Source organism: Arvicanthis niloticus, chromosome 2 (assembly GCF_011762505.2).
Source record: "Arvicanthis niloticus isolate mArvNil1 chromosome 2, mArvNil1.pat.X, whole genome shotgun sequence".
Classification (NCBI taxonomy): domain Eukaryota; kingdom Metazoa; phylum Chordata; class Mammalia; order Rodentia; family Muridae; genus Arvicanthis; species Arvicanthis niloticus.
The window spans coordinates 122,220,065-122,234,732 of NC_047659.1; the positions used below are offsets into that span (position 1 = coordinate 122,220,065).

The 14,668-nt window shown below is 51.0% G+C and overlaps 1 protein-coding gene across 3 annotated transcripts in view; it reads left to right on the top strand.

Moving 5' to 3' along the window:
- The window catches only part of Hm13 (histocompatibility minor 13), a 37,306-nt gene extending 22,847 nt beyond the window's left edge, over nucleotides 1-14,459 (top strand). The window contains exons 8-13 of one of the 3 annotated variants that reach the window (XM_034496345.2): nucleotides 943-1,026; nucleotides 3,755-3,791; nucleotides 4,722-4,824; nucleotides 9,414-9,499; nucleotides 13,066-13,265; nucleotides 14,022-14,459. In XM_034496345.2, the coding sequence (XP_034352236.1) occupies nucleotides 943-1,026; nucleotides 3,755-3,791; nucleotides 4,722-4,824; nucleotides 9,414-9,499; nucleotides 13,066-13,216 (461 nt within the window). In that variant the 3' untranslated portion in view covers nucleotides 13,217-13,265; nucleotides 14,022-14,459. The remainder of the gene's footprint in view (nucleotides 1-942; nucleotides 1,027-3,754; nucleotides 3,792-4,721; nucleotides 4,825-9,413; nucleotides 9,500-13,065; nucleotides 13,266-14,021) is intronic. The other 2 variants (XM_034496347.2, XM_034496346.2) reach the window with 2 other exon arrangements.
- The last annotated feature ends 209 nt before the right edge of the window (nucleotides 14,460-14,668 follow it).

Sequence of the window (14,668 nt, forward strand, 5' to 3'; positions counted from 1 at the left end):
AGAGAGGACTTTGTTTCTCTTTCCTCACGAAGGTGTGCACCCCACCCCACCCCTGCCAACCCTCAAGTCCACCGGGGAAGCTTCCTTCATGATTCATTGGTCAGGTCATATGTTAGGGGCTGTAGGTGTAGCCGGTAGTGAAGTGTTCACCTACCATACATGAAGACCTGGATTCAATCTCTTGCACCCCAAAAAGATAAATAAAAAACCGAAGAGATGGCTCAGCGGTTAAGAGCACTGGCTGTCCTTCCAGAGGACCCGGGGTTCAATTCCCAGCACCTACATGACACCTCACAACTGTCTAGAGCTCCAATTCCAGGGGATCTGGCACCTTCAAATATACATGCAGTCAAAACACCAATGCATATAAAATAAAAATAAATAATTTTTTTAAAAATGAAAACATTGGTTTCTTTGGCTGAACATGGTGTCACACACATGCAGGAATGTAGTCCTGATTCTTGAGAGGAATGAAAATTCAAGGCCAGCCTGGGCTTCATAGCTAGATCTGTCTCAAAAACAAACAACTACCATGCTCCAGCAGGGTAGCTGGAGAACACAGATTAAAGTGGAGTCTCAGCCCTAGATGACCCTGAATCACCTGAGTTATCGAAGCTCAAGGACCTTACGGGCTATGGTTTCGGGGAAGAGGACGAGGTGGCCTGTGGAGATGCTTGGTGGTCTGTAGAATCATGGCAGCCCTGGCTTGGTCCCATGGCAACTTGGAAGGAAAAGGGATGAATGAAACCTTTAGCTAGGTGATCCTAGAGTCCTCCTTGCTGTAAGAGCTGCCATTTCATCCTTTGAGCACCCTGTCATCTCCCCATACACCCAAAACACAAATGTGTGTGAATCATACTTCACAGGGCTATAGAGGCTGGCAGGCTGAGGAAACAGAGTTCCCTCTGATCCTTCTCGTCTCACCCCTGCCTCTCCCTGCAGTGGTGTTCCCCCAAGATCTGCTGGAGAAGGGCCTTGAAGCGGACAACTTTGCCATGCTGGGACTTGGAGACATTGTCATTCCAGGTAATTGCTGGGAGAGGACCGTGGTGCAGGGTTGGAAAAGATACTTGGTATGTCAGAGCCAGAGTACAAAGTGGGAAGCTAGCCTTACCTATTGGGAATGGCCAAGGGCATGAGGATTTGGCAGATTCCCCCCTCAGTGTGTGTTTGTGGTTTGGTGGCATTGGGCAGGTCTCTTTCCCATAAAAATGGCCTTGAACATATCTGGCCAACTTGGACTGGTCAGCCAGAAGAGGGAGCCCTGCTTCTGGGAGAAAAAGCCTGTCAGGCCTTTGTCTCTGGTCAGCTGTGAAGCAGCTGATTGTGTGTCTTTATCTGTGGCCTTCTTCCTGTCTGCCTGTCAGGGATCTGTTTAGCTCCTAGTTACTCTAAAGAATGGATAGAAATTCATGCCGTCCTCAGCAGTGGGGCCCTCTGATTGTACAAAGAAGGGAGAGGGAATTTCTGTATTCTTGGTTAAAGAAACAGGTTCAAAGAAATGGTTCAACTTGTCTGAGAGATTGGGTTTGACATATCCCAGCCACCTCACCCCCCTCATATCCCCACACTGTACAGTACCAAAGTCAACAGGGACTTGTTTCCCAGGTAACTAACATGGGAGAGAGTTGATTCCTGTAGTAGAAAATAATGGCGCATGCCTTTAACCCCGGTCACCCCAGACATGGAGGAGTCTGAATTAGCCTGCTTAACTGGTCAACATGGGACTCTTAAAGAAAAAGAAGTTGGGACTGGATAGATGGCTCATCAGTTGAGAGCACTGACTGTTCTTCCAGTGGCAGTTCAAAACTGTAACTCCAGTTCCAAAGAATCTGACACATACACACTCACATATACTCACACACACTCGAGTGTACAGGCAAAACAACAATGCACATGGTTTTTTTTGGTTTTGGGGTTTTTATTAAAGATTAATCTAGGCCCCTTGGCAATGGATAGAGACACCTCGGTGGTGGTGGTTGTTGTTGGTGGTGGTTGTTGTTGTTGTTGTTGTTGTTGGTGGTGGTGGTGGTGGTGGTGGTGGTGGTGGTGGTGGTGGTGGTGGCTGCGGCGGCGGTGGTGGTGGTGGTGGTGGTGGCGGCGGCTGCGGCGGCTGCGGCGATTGTGGTGGCGGCGGTGGCCAGGGGCAGAACAGATTGTGGTCCTGTGTTCATTCTAGCTTGATTCCTGGTTTGGTCGCCAGAGCTGTTTTTAAAGAAAATGATGGAATCCTACGCCTTTTAAGCAGTGGTTCTCAACTGTTAACAAGGCTCCTCATCTTGTGGTGATCCCCAACCAGAATATTTTCGTTGCTATTTTTCATAATTGTAATGTTGCTACTGTTTGGAATTCTAAATATCCATATTTTCCAATGGTCTTAGGTGGCCCCTTATGAAAGGTTTATTTGATACCAAAAGGATTATGACCCATAGGTTGAGAACCACTGCCTTACAGACGCCAGTGTCTAGTTTCCCCAGTCTTGTTGACGTATGTGGTTCTGGGCTTTAGGAGTACATACATTCTCTCCATATTAGTTACTCCAGGATCTATCTATACATGTCTCTGAATCTTTTAGCAATCACTCAGTCCAGAGAGCAGCGTGTTGAAACCCCTCAGCTGCCAGGAGTTAATACGGTTAGCAGAACCCCTGCGCCTGCTTTAGTTGGAAAGCTGTTACAGGTGTCGGTCACCAGGGGGCGCGGAGCCCCAAACACTGTAGAAAAGGCAGCTCTGGCCAGCGTTCTCCACTCTTCTCCTCTCACAGTCCTCAGAGGACGACTCATTTCCTTCTTTAAAATTAATGACATGAGGTGGGGGAGCTTAACTCAGTGGTAGAGCCCTTGCTTGGCATGCACAGCTGTGGGCCTGGGTTCCAAAGGCAACACTATAAAAATATCTATTGATCATGCTTGCTAGTTGACGATTTTGATGGACACAGAATGTTTCAGCTCTTGAGAGGTTGTCCTCAGCTAAGTGAGACTTAGTCTCAGTCCTGTGTGAGCCTAAAAGGCCGGTGAGGAAGGAGGTCCATTTAGGATGTAGTGTATGCGGCACGCAGAGGTTGGACTGGCTAGCTGTGTCTCAGGAACTCTGGATTCTGGGGCATCTGGACTTGGTTTTGATGTGTGGGTCGTGTGCTAAGGGACAGAGTTAGCATTCCTAGGCTTCTGTGGTACTTCCCAGTCGACTGCTTCTAGCTCCAGACTTCCACCTCCTACCCGGCAGCAGCCACAGGGCTTTCTAGACCTGTTTAGGTGGTTCTCCTCCCAGAATTCTTCCAGCATGTGTTCCTTGCTCAGAATGTAGACCCGGGCCTGCTGCGTGACCATTCTGTGCTGCGTCTCTCTCTCCTGCTCCACATGCAGCCATACTAGTTCCTCAGAATGTGCTTCCCACTCTCCCTGGCCAACATCACTTTAAAGACGCCCTCTTCAGAAGAGGCCCCACCACAGCCCACCTTTTTACAACACAGAAGTCCATCTTTCAGTTAGAACAGCCTGGATTTGGTGTCCTGTTGAAATCTGTAACAACTGGTGTCATTCTCCCTGCTGTCCTGCCTCCTTGGCTGAGCTGTAGGAGCTGTGGCTTCACTTGATCTACACTGTGCTTGGGCAGTGGGACACTCAGTGGAGGGCCCATTGTGATAATACGATGCCACAGGTGAGGGACTAGGCCAGTCCATCAGTTGGGTACCCGCTCCATGTCCCCAATCTATCCCCAACCTGGCCTTCTAACTATGCCTTCTTCTCTTCAGGGATTTTCATTGCCTTACTGCTTCGTTTTGACATCAGGTAAGCCAGGGAAGGCCTGGCCTGGCCTGGGGTTCTCCCAGCTTCTCCAGCTTTCAGGAGCCCAGAGAAGGTACCTCCACCCATGTACAGCTAGACAGATTCCCATTCCACCTGCATTCTAGAGTTTGAAGCCCACCTCCAACCCTCCCACCACTGCCGGGGGCTGGGGAGGGAATCCTTTTAGTTGAGATTGGTGTCTGTAACTCTGTGCCCTTGGTGGCCAGTCTGACCTTGTAAGTCTCAGCCTCATATCCATGGTGGTAAACAAGGGCTCCCTCTCGGGTCCACTGTGCCAATTCGAGGAGAGTGCCAAGCACAGGCTGACCTCGATGGCTTCGGGGCCATTCCTTGTCAGGCTGTACTTGAGCCACTGTGTTCACATCTAGTTGTTCCCTGAGCTTCCCTCCTCAGGCTCTTTTCAGGCTGTCGTAGAAACTAACATAAAACTGGACTGGAGCTCAGAGGAGCACTTGCCAAGCATGCACAGGGCCCAACTCAGTCCCCAGCAGACTCCCTGGGCCTTGCCCCAAGCTTATATTCTGTGGGGATAACCTAGAGGCTAGAGGCACCTTCCCCCCCACCCCCCCCCAAGAGATTTTGTGCTAGTTAAAACCCTTAGAACCATTTCTAGATTTTTCCGTTTGTTTTACAAATGGCCTTATGGCTTTCCATTTTTGCAAAGGTGTAAACTGATCATGGAAGAAGAAAGGTAACTTATCTAAAGAGTCATAGCTCAGGGAAGTACAGGACACGCGGCTGTCCAGGCTCCTAGCAGAGACTCACACACACACACACACACACAGAGAGAGAGAGAGAGAGAGAGAGAGAGAGAGAGAGAGAGAGAGAGAGAGAGAGAGAGAGAGAGAGCTCCAGTCTTTGCAGAAAGGATGTTTGTGCCTCCTCTAACCTCTTCTTTCACCTTCCCTGCAGCTTGAAGAAGAACACCCACACCTACTTCTACACCAGCTTCGCCGCCTACATCTTCGGCCTGGGCCTCACCATCTTCATCATGCACATCTTCAAGCACGCCCAGGTGAGCATCGTGGTCCTCGGGGTTGTCCAGAGTGCTTCCCTGACAGAACTTACAGAGAGTTGCTCTGTCACATGCACAAACAGCCCAGAGGGTAGCACCCTGCCATGGCAGCAAAACAGTGGGGTGTTTGGTTGTCAGTCATGGTGTTTGGTTATCGGTCATAGTGTTTGGTGGTCGGTCATGGTGTTTGGTTGTCACACGTGGTGTTTGGTTGTCTATGACTTGTGGCAGTGTGACAGCTGCTCCAGGCATTCTCTGCTGTCTTTATTAGGAAAGCAGACATTTGCCAGCGCTCTCTACCTGGTTCTGCCTGTAGCCCCTAAGCAGACAGTGTGTCACATGGCCATTCTAGGTATGGAGGAAGAGGCTGGGGAAGAGGTGATGGCTTCCCAAGCAGGCTAGCACAGGTGAACAAAGAGCAGGACTTCATGAGCCGGGTGCTTCAGCCAAGTGAAAGCCAAGGCCCTGCTGCCTCCTCCCAACAATGTGGGGAGCAGAGACTGAGCCGCCACAGTGAACGGCCTGGGATCTTAGAGGTCTGGAGAGAGGGATCCACTAGGGACTGAGCAGAGGGTTGCTTCTCCTCTTGTCTGACGGACACAATGCACATGCCAAGCTCTGTAACCTGAGTCCTGGAGAGCTCATGAGGAAGCTGGCACTGGGGCACTGCCCAGTGAGCGGGTGGTAGACCCAGGACTGGACCTGGGACAGCCTAAACACCAGGTCCAGGCTGCAGGAACAGTGTGAAGTGCACAGGCTGAAGAAGCACCCGTGGGAATCCACCAGACTCCTCTCTGGGACACAGGCCAGGTCACAGGAGTTCCATGCTCCAATTTCCTTAGTCATTAATGAAAGCAGAAAGGAGAGTGGCTTAAGGATGGGGCAGACTACACCTAGATACACCTTCCCCAGCACAGCCTTGCTTTCTGTGAGGTCAGTTGCCCATAGCCCAAAAATATTGAGTGGAAAACTCCAGTTTTAAAGGCCATGCATTCTGAATACCAAGATAACTCTTACTGTGTACATGAAGCCTTCCTCGATTCCCAAATATCAAACTGCATATGCTAACAGACGTAGGCTCTCACACCAGGCCATGCTATACAGTTTTAAGGTATCCTGAGGATGAGGAGGCTACTGTATTGCTGCTCTTTGCTCTTCCCCTCTCCAAAGTGCCATCACATGGGAGCTGCTTCTGAATTCATCACAAGGGCAGATTCTTGAGCCCTGTGCCTGTGCTTAAACTGTCGACAAAAATCCAAGGGTGTGGCTCATAAGCAGAGACACCCAAAGTGTTTGCAGCGCCTTCTCATTTACTCATCTATGTTTGGTATAGCCTCTGCTGTGCCAGTGGGGCATAACATGTACTTGGTGAGAGGATTGGTGAGGATTACAGAGTGCCAGATCCAGGAGCAGGCTTAGAGGCCTTTTCAAGGCCTGTACTACAGCTCTCAACCCTATGTTGGAGTAGTAGGCCAGAGACATTCCCCGTGCAGCCACCAGGTGGCAGGCTTGCCTTCTCCCCTGGAGAGGAAAGAGACTTGCTCTGATGCAGGGAACAGGGAGGGCCCAGAGGCCTAGAAAGACAGACTTAACCAGGTAATCTAGCTAGCTAGGCTATGTCCAGGCCTGTGCGCCTGGTCTTGATTTATCTAGATGGCTCTCTCCCTGGAAGTCCTTAAAGAGGGGATACAGGACGTGGGTGGAGCCTCCTAATGAATGAGGTCCGCTTCTCCAAGAAGGTATAAGCAGCCCCTGTGCCGGCATTGCTCCAGGTAGAAGTACCCTGTGTGGCCTTCAGTTTGCTTAGCCTTTAAAAAAAACCTTCCCAGCTAGGCATGGTGATACAAGTCTATGACCCAGCATTTAGGATGTGGACGAGGAGGAGCAGAGATTCCAAGTCAGCCTCAACTACATAGCTAATTCCAGTGAGCCTGGGTTACATATATGAGAAGCTGCCTCAGGAAGCCTGGCCCCTACCTCACTGCCCTGAATAGTACATCTCTCTTTCTCCTTGACACTCTCATTGAAGAGTTTCCTGGGTACCTTGAGAGAAAAGAAGGCAGGGTTGTATCCTTCTGACAATAGCAAACTTGCTCTCAAAGGAACCTTCCCGTGAGCTTGAGGCCACCAACTCCCTGGTAGGATGGCCACTGGGGAAGAGTAAAGTCCACAAATACTCCCCTGAAAGTCCTGCATTCTGCCTAAGAACGTCTTGGGCAAGAGAATGCGTGGGCTGTAGAGGAGGACCCTGGCTGTCACTCCTGAGCGGCCTTTCCCTGTCCGTACATCCCCGGTTTGCTCATCTATTTGTTCTTAGTGTATTATACTGTGTGAAAGAGTGTTGGGTTTGTATACATGAGTCTAGGTGCCTGCAGAAGCCAGCAAAGGATGTCAGATTCCCTGGGGCTGGAGTTGCAGGCAATTGTGAGCTTACAGAGCCAACCTTGGGTCTTCTACAAGAGCACTGTGCATTCTTCGCCACTGAGCCACCCCTCTAGCCCCCACAAATTAAATTTGCTGTTGGAGTTTGATTTTCCATCCCTGCTTCTGTTCACATTATTTTTCCTATTTATAGGGGCCTGTGTGATTTGGTTGGGTTTGGTTGAGTTTGGCTGGTGGTTGTTTGACTGGTTTTGGCTGTCTTCTTGGTTCGTTGGCTGTGTTTTGTTTTGTTTTGAGGCAAGTTCTCCCTGCATAGCTGGGTTAGCCTCAGAAGCAGTAATTCTCTTGCCTCAGTCTCCTTAGTGCTAGAATAGCAAGAGTGCACCCCAATGCCCAACTTCTCTTTTCTCCTTACAGGATGTTTTATTCTTTCTCTAGCTGCACCACCCTCCCCACCTGTGGCAGTGCTGGGAATCGAACCTCAGCACTGCTTAAATGCTATGTGAGCAGTCTACCACTAAGCTAGACCCTTGCCCATTTTTCTAGTTTTGTGACATGAAAGTTTAAACCATCCCAAACATCTTGTTTCTCGTGAGTTTGCTTAGGACTTAGTGTACCTCTAGCTGCTTCTCATGGCTTGGGTCATGGACCACAGAAACCCAGAAGGACCCAGTGCCAGTGAAAGAAGGCCAGCTCCCCAGGTCCCATCCCAGCTTGGCCTTACATGCCCTCCGTGACCTTGGGTAGGTCTGTCCCCTGCTCTGATCCTCAGGAACACCATCCTTAGAACTGGAGTCTGGGTAGTCAGGCTATTACTAGGTTCTAGGGTGATCTATATAAAGTAATGTGACTCACCGTCCACCCAGACCAGGGCCAAAAAAAATGGTGCCCTGAAGCTCACCCTCAGGTGCAGGGAGAGACCTGCTGTTGTTGGGTCACAGGCTGGCTTCATACTGAGATGGATGTCTCTTTACTCTCACTCCATTTATCTCCAAGATAAATTATCTCTTAACTGGTGAGCGAGCAAGGAGAGCCAAGAGCATACGTCATGCCCTACTGCCCGCCCGCCACCCCAGCCCTTTGCTAAATGCCAGACAGAGACTGAACAGGGAAGAGGACACTCCCTCCCTCCAAGTCCATAGCCCAGCAGGGGACAGAGAGTCCTTTCTGCCTAGAATGATCATTTATACACTGCATAGACCTGAAGCCATACAAGTGGAAGCACCTCCACAGAGACAAGGTCTGAGGAAGAGACAGAGGAAGAGTAGCCTAGGCAACTGAAACCTCACATGCCAAGGTACTGGGGCTATGGCCAGAGTAAAGTAGGTCAGATGAGATTGGAAGAGATGACAAGGGTCACATCTCAGGGGCCTTCAGGCCAGTAGCAGCACTGCTTAAATGCTACGTGAGCAGTCTACCACTAAGCTAGACCCTTGCCCATTTTTCTAGTTTTGTGACATGAAAGTTTAAACCAGTGTCAGGAGTATCCAGCAGCAGTGGTGTTATGGTGTGATGTTCACCTTTCAGAGGTAGTAGGCAAGGAATGACATCAGGTCTAGTATGTGGGACTTCCATTCTATGGTTAACACTCAGAACTGAGACCTGGACTGTCTGCCTGCTCTAGTGCTCTAGAACATTAGACCCCTGCACAAAGAGGATGGTCACAGCCATGGAGGTGAGCTAGAAGCACCAAGGAAAGCTTCAGACCTTGAGGACTGTCTTCCATTTCTCCCAGCCCAGCCTTCCCAAGAGTCTTAGCACAGACTTGTGAGTGGGAGAAGGGGAGGGCAAAGCACATGGACAAGGTCGGTGAGCAGGAGCCGAATTAACACTGGCTGCAGACACAGGTAGCTACTGTCATTGTTCTCATCATGTCACCGCATCTCCCAGATGCAAGGCTTAGCCCTGGCCTAGGAAAGCCAGCCTGAAAAGCAGCAGCAGCACTGAACTGGTGTGTGATTCAGACACTACCAGGCTGGCTCCTAAGGAGCCTCGGAGCCCTGCATCCAGTTTCTTAATAGTGCGTGCTTTTCCTCCCAGGCAGGAGCAGCCCTGGTCTCTGACTCTAACCCTGTGTTTAGACTCTGATTGACTCACTCTGAAAACCTGGGTCTGAGCTATCCTTCAGCTAATGCCAGAAGAGGGCTGGGGTTCTGGGTGTGGTCCTGAGTCATTACCTTCCCTCACTAGCCTCTGTCTTCTCCTAGCCGGCTCTCCTATACCTGGTCCCTGCGTGTATCGGCTTTCCTGTCCTGGTGGCACTGGCCAAGGGAGAAGTGGCAGAGATGTTCAGGTAAGGCGGGATGAGCAGACATTCAACTGGCCCTAGCACACCTGCACGCAGCCTGCCAGATCACATGAGCATGAGTGTTCCCAGCACCTGTGCCTTTCTGCTGGTGACTAGGTGCCTGGCCTGTGCTTACCAGTGAGACCTTCCCTAGGAACCAGGGAGGTCTAGCCTAGGACAGCCTACATGCCTACTGTGTGTTAAAGGAATGATTGGTGGAGGTTCTGTCCAGGCTGCCCGCTCTCCAGGGGCTCGACTCACAGTCTAGCTCTGTCACCAGGTGACTTGAGGCATGTCTTCCCCCACCTCCATCCCCCATCATCGGTTTGCATATACTAGGACAAGGATGTACCCTTAACAAGAAGGCAAATGTCCACCCCTGTTTAGCAGCCTCTGTAGCCATAACCTACAGCCTCTTCTTCTCTCATATGCCCTCCCCTTCCCCATGGCCACTACCACATCTGCCACACCTTGTGTGCAGCCCCACCCCTACCCCAGGGCCTGCATGACTCCTAGCAGGTGTCTGCTAGGCACCACCAACCCCGCCTGCCAGAGACCTAGAAATAGCTGCCAGCTACTATTAAAGCTGCCCACTCGGGGGCCTTCACCCAACTCCACCCGCTTGGCCTCAAGTTGTCCCTCAAGTGCCTGCCAGGGCCTCCTGTGCACCTGGCTGCCTCAGAGCACACATGACTCACCCCTTCCCATGCCTGCCCTGCCTGGAATCCCCAGCTCCCGGCACGGCTGCCGGGTTGGAAGCCTGCCCACACCCATCTTCTGGCAAGGTACCTGATGCTTGGAGGTCAGCACTTACCATCCCTCCCTCTGTATATCATGCTCTGGGAGACTTCCAAACCAGTCCCCTGTGTCCCCTGTAGCCAAGGCAGAAGGTGCCTCCTTCCCCCTCTGAGGCCTGGTTTCCCTAAATGCGCTCCTGTGTAAGCCCCACCCTCCCCAGAAGGTCCTTAGGGAAAAGCAAGCAGGCAGTCCCCTCTTCTGTCCTCCGTCCTTTCTCAGCCTGAGCTTCTGCTTGTTTTCTCCTTTACTGCCACTCCCCTTTTGAAAACTCACTCCCAATTCATTGATTCATTCTTGAATGGGTTACACATTTATATGGTTGCTGCTGCTAGAGAGATGACTCCACGGTTACAATCCCTGCCCTTCTCTCAGAGGACTCTAGTGTGGTCCCCAGCACCCACACTGGACAGCTCACAACCAGCCCTACAAGGGAATCTAACGCCTGTATTTAGTTCATGTGCGAGAGCAAACGTGCGTGCACGCACGCACACACACACACACACACACGCACACGTGTGTCCCATAAGCTGTCCTCTGAGCTCACAAGCACCATGGCACACATGAATAAATATGTATCTGTCTAAGTCACTGTTGTATTGCTGTGAAGAAACACCATGACCAAGAGACTCTTATGGAAGAGAGCACTTAATTATGGGGCGTGTTACTTTCAGAGGCTTAGTCCATTAGTTGTGGCAAGGAGCAGAGTGGATGCAGGGTGCTTGAGCAGGAGCTGAGAGCTACATCCTGGTCTGCAGGCTGAGAGCAAGACACTAGGCTGCCAGTGTGACTTTTGAAACCTCAAGGCCCACCGCCTAGGACACGATTCTTCCAGCGAGGTCACACTAATTCTTTTCAAATAGTGCCACTCGCTGATGACTGTGCATTCAAATATGATCCTATATAGGGGCGCTGTTCCTTTTCACACCACCACAGCACTTGTACAGACAGACTAGGAGAGCTCTCAGCCACTAATGTGCTTGCTGCACAAGGATGAAGGCCTGTCCTGGGATGCTTAACACGGGCCAAGTGGGCATAAAAGTGAATTTTTTTTTTTAATACTCACAGCTGAGCCTGTGCCTTGAGGTACTTCATGCCTTAACCTCTGTACTAAGGCAGGAGGACCACTGATTTCAAGACCGGCCCTCACTACGATCAAGGGCATGCACCGTCCTGGGAGGATTAAGGTAAAGCTCCAGGCCAGCAGCCCGAGTGGCAGCAGAGTAAAACCTTGTTTCAGCCAGGTGTCTCAGCTGCTGGGAAGGCCAAGACAGGAGGGACCCTACTTTAAGTCACACTATGCCAATAAGGCATTGATATAGTGACCTCCTGGGAGCAGGGACCACCAGGTTACCTAAAAAGGGGTGAACCGACCCAAGTCAGTCAAACCTTGTTTCAGAAAAACAAAACAAAACAAAGTGAAACATGACTTTAATCCTACCCTGACGGTACATGCTCTTGATCCTAGCATTTGGAAGACAGAGGCAGGTGTGTCTCTGCGAGTTCTAGCCCAGCCAGGGCTACATAGGAAGATCCTGTCTCTAAATTAGTAAAAAAAAAAAAAAAAAAAAAAAAAAAAAAAAAAAAAAAAAAAAAAAAGTTTAAAAGTTAAAAAAAAAAATTTTTTTAAAGAAATCTGGGGAGTCAAGCGTACTTCTTGTGCTTACAGAGGACATGGTTTTAGTTCCTAGCAGTTGCATGCAGCTCACAGCCATGTGTAAACTGCAGTTCAGGTGATCCAATCCACGCTTCTTACTTCTGCAGGCACCAGGTGCACATGCATAAGTGCAGGTAAAGCACTCACACACACAAAAATTCAATTTTAAAAAAAAAAAAAAAAAAACAGATAAGCAAGATGGCTCACAAGGTAATAATCCTGGCTGCCCAGTGGGGGGACCTGAGTTTAATCCCCAGAATGCACGTGGTAGAAGGGGGTAGCACCTCCCATAAGTCGTCCTCTGACCTTTTCATAAGCGCCATGGCACACGCAAATCGACTTTTTACAAACAAACTAGGGATATAGCTGTTATTAAAGTGCCTACTGCACAGGCATGGAGACCTGTGTTTAGATACCCAGCACCCAGCAGGGTAGAGTGGCACACATCTGTAACCCTGGCTTTGCGTGGGGATAGACATACAGATGCTTGGAGTTCACTAGACAGCCAATGTCACCAATGGCTGAACCAATAACAAACCCTGTCTCCAAACATAAGGTATAAAGTTAGAGAGGGGGATGTCATCAGTCTCTGATATACACGAGCGCATAGACACACACACACACACACACACACACACACACACACACACACACACCCCGCAGCTGTGAGAAGGGAGTCTATGCTCCTGTTTGGTGTGCTGGAGAGGCCAGAGCTCACAGACCTTCAGAGACCTGTGCATGGACAGGTATCATTCTCCAGCTCCTTCTCCACACTCTGGTGCTTTTTCCTGTGTGTGGTGTGTTAGAGGCCAAGGTTCAAACCCAGAGCCTCACTCAGGCTGAGCGTGTGCTCTCTTGCTGAGCTATACCCTGGCACTTGCTGTGCAGCAGAACAGCATAGTGTTAGAGACACCGGTTTGATGGCATGCTCAGCCAGTCACAGCATACCCTGCTTCTCTCTTGTCTGCATGGTACACTCTGCAGCGGTGCACACAGGCTGCTTTACACACAGCAAAGTGGAAGTGTAAGCCATGGAACCAAGACAGGAAGGATGTCTCTGTTCCTCCCTGATCTCCTCTGCATCTCCTTGTTCTGTCTTCTCTGTCTGTCTCTTACACAGCTACGAGTCCTCGGCTGTAATCCTGCCTCACACACCGAGGCTCACTCACTTTCCCACAGTCTCGGGCTCCCCTGCCAGCCTGGCCGACTCCATGCAGCAGAAGCTAGCTGGCCCCCGTCGCCGGCGCCCGCAGAATCCCAGCGCCATGTAATGCGCAGCAGGTGCCCACCTGCCCGCTTCCCCACTGTCCTGGGCCTAAGGTAGGGCAGATGTTCCAGTCTTAGTGGAACGTGAGGGAATGTCACTGAGCTGGTGGCAGGAAGCAGCTCTTCACAACCTTAGCACTTGCTGCCCAGCCCCAAGGCAAGCAGGTAGCCCAGAACCTTGGGGCACTCACCGACAACTGGAGTCACATGAGATGGGCATGTGTGGCCGTCAGACTATAGTAGATGCTGTGACTGCTTGCTTAAGTGTGTGACACACTGCACTCTCCTCTCTGCTCCTCTCTTCATCAAGCAGGCACTTGCTGCACTCCTAGCCAGCCAGGAAATGTTCACTGGGCTTAAGTGGGCACAGTTGCTTAGTAAGCAGAGACCCTGATGAGATCTAGTGTCCACCCTAGAGTGGCACTGTGCTAGGCACTGTGCTAGTCACCAGAACAGTGCCCATCAGGGCAGCACTGTTAACTCCACCATGTGCCTCATGACACAGCTGGTTCCCAGAGTCTTGTCCCCCACTACTCTCTTCTGCTCCCCAGCTTAAAGTTGATCCCCACAAGTCCAGCCCCAGCCTTTCCCATTTGCCACTGCCCTTGCAGACCCTTGGCAGCATGGGGCACAGGGAAAGCCAAGCAGGGTGCCCATGAGGACACACAGACGGCTGGGGCCAGGTACTGGCAGAGGCTAGGCTTGAGATGCAATGACCCTGTCATTCCCTGGGATTGCAAGGAGAGGGGGCAGAGAAGACTCTGCCCTCCCTCAGCACCCTCCAAATGTGTTCCTTTGTTTTCTGGTCAGCTATGAGGAGTCCAACCCTAAAGATCCAGCAACCGTGACTGAATCCAAAGAGGAATCAACAGGGGCGTCGGCATCGAAGAGGCTAGAGAAGAAGGAGAAATGAGGCAGCGCCGCCTGACCCTTGAGGGCCAGACCGGACAGGCAGGGGATGACCTGTAGGCAACACAGACATGAAGACACCTGCAGGAGGCGAAGGTGGCTCCGGGATGGGGAGCAGGCCTCTGTTGCCTGTTCCCTCTCCCCTTTCTCTGGCTTCCTCTGCTCCTCCTCATCCCCTGCAGGCAAAGGAAACCCTCTGCTGCTTCCTCCCCTAGGAGCCAGGTGGGAACTGAATGTGGTTTTTAGATTTTTGTATTGTGAACTGTCTTTGCCTCACATTAAAAACTCATCCCATGGCCGCTAGGCCACTGTGCTCCCAGGGAGTTCTCAGCAACTCTACCTAGTGTCTTGTGCTGAATTCACTAGGTCTTTGCAAGTCCCTTCCTGGGTGCCCACCCCATTGCCAGGCCAGAAGGGGAACTTCCCATGAGCCTGCCAGGGATTTTCCTCACTACCCTCTTCAAACTCCTGGGGACAGTGAAGGCGATGGGCAAGTGCTTGCTGTGCCCCGCTGGCCTTGGTATGAGATCGCAGAGAGTGTCACAGGG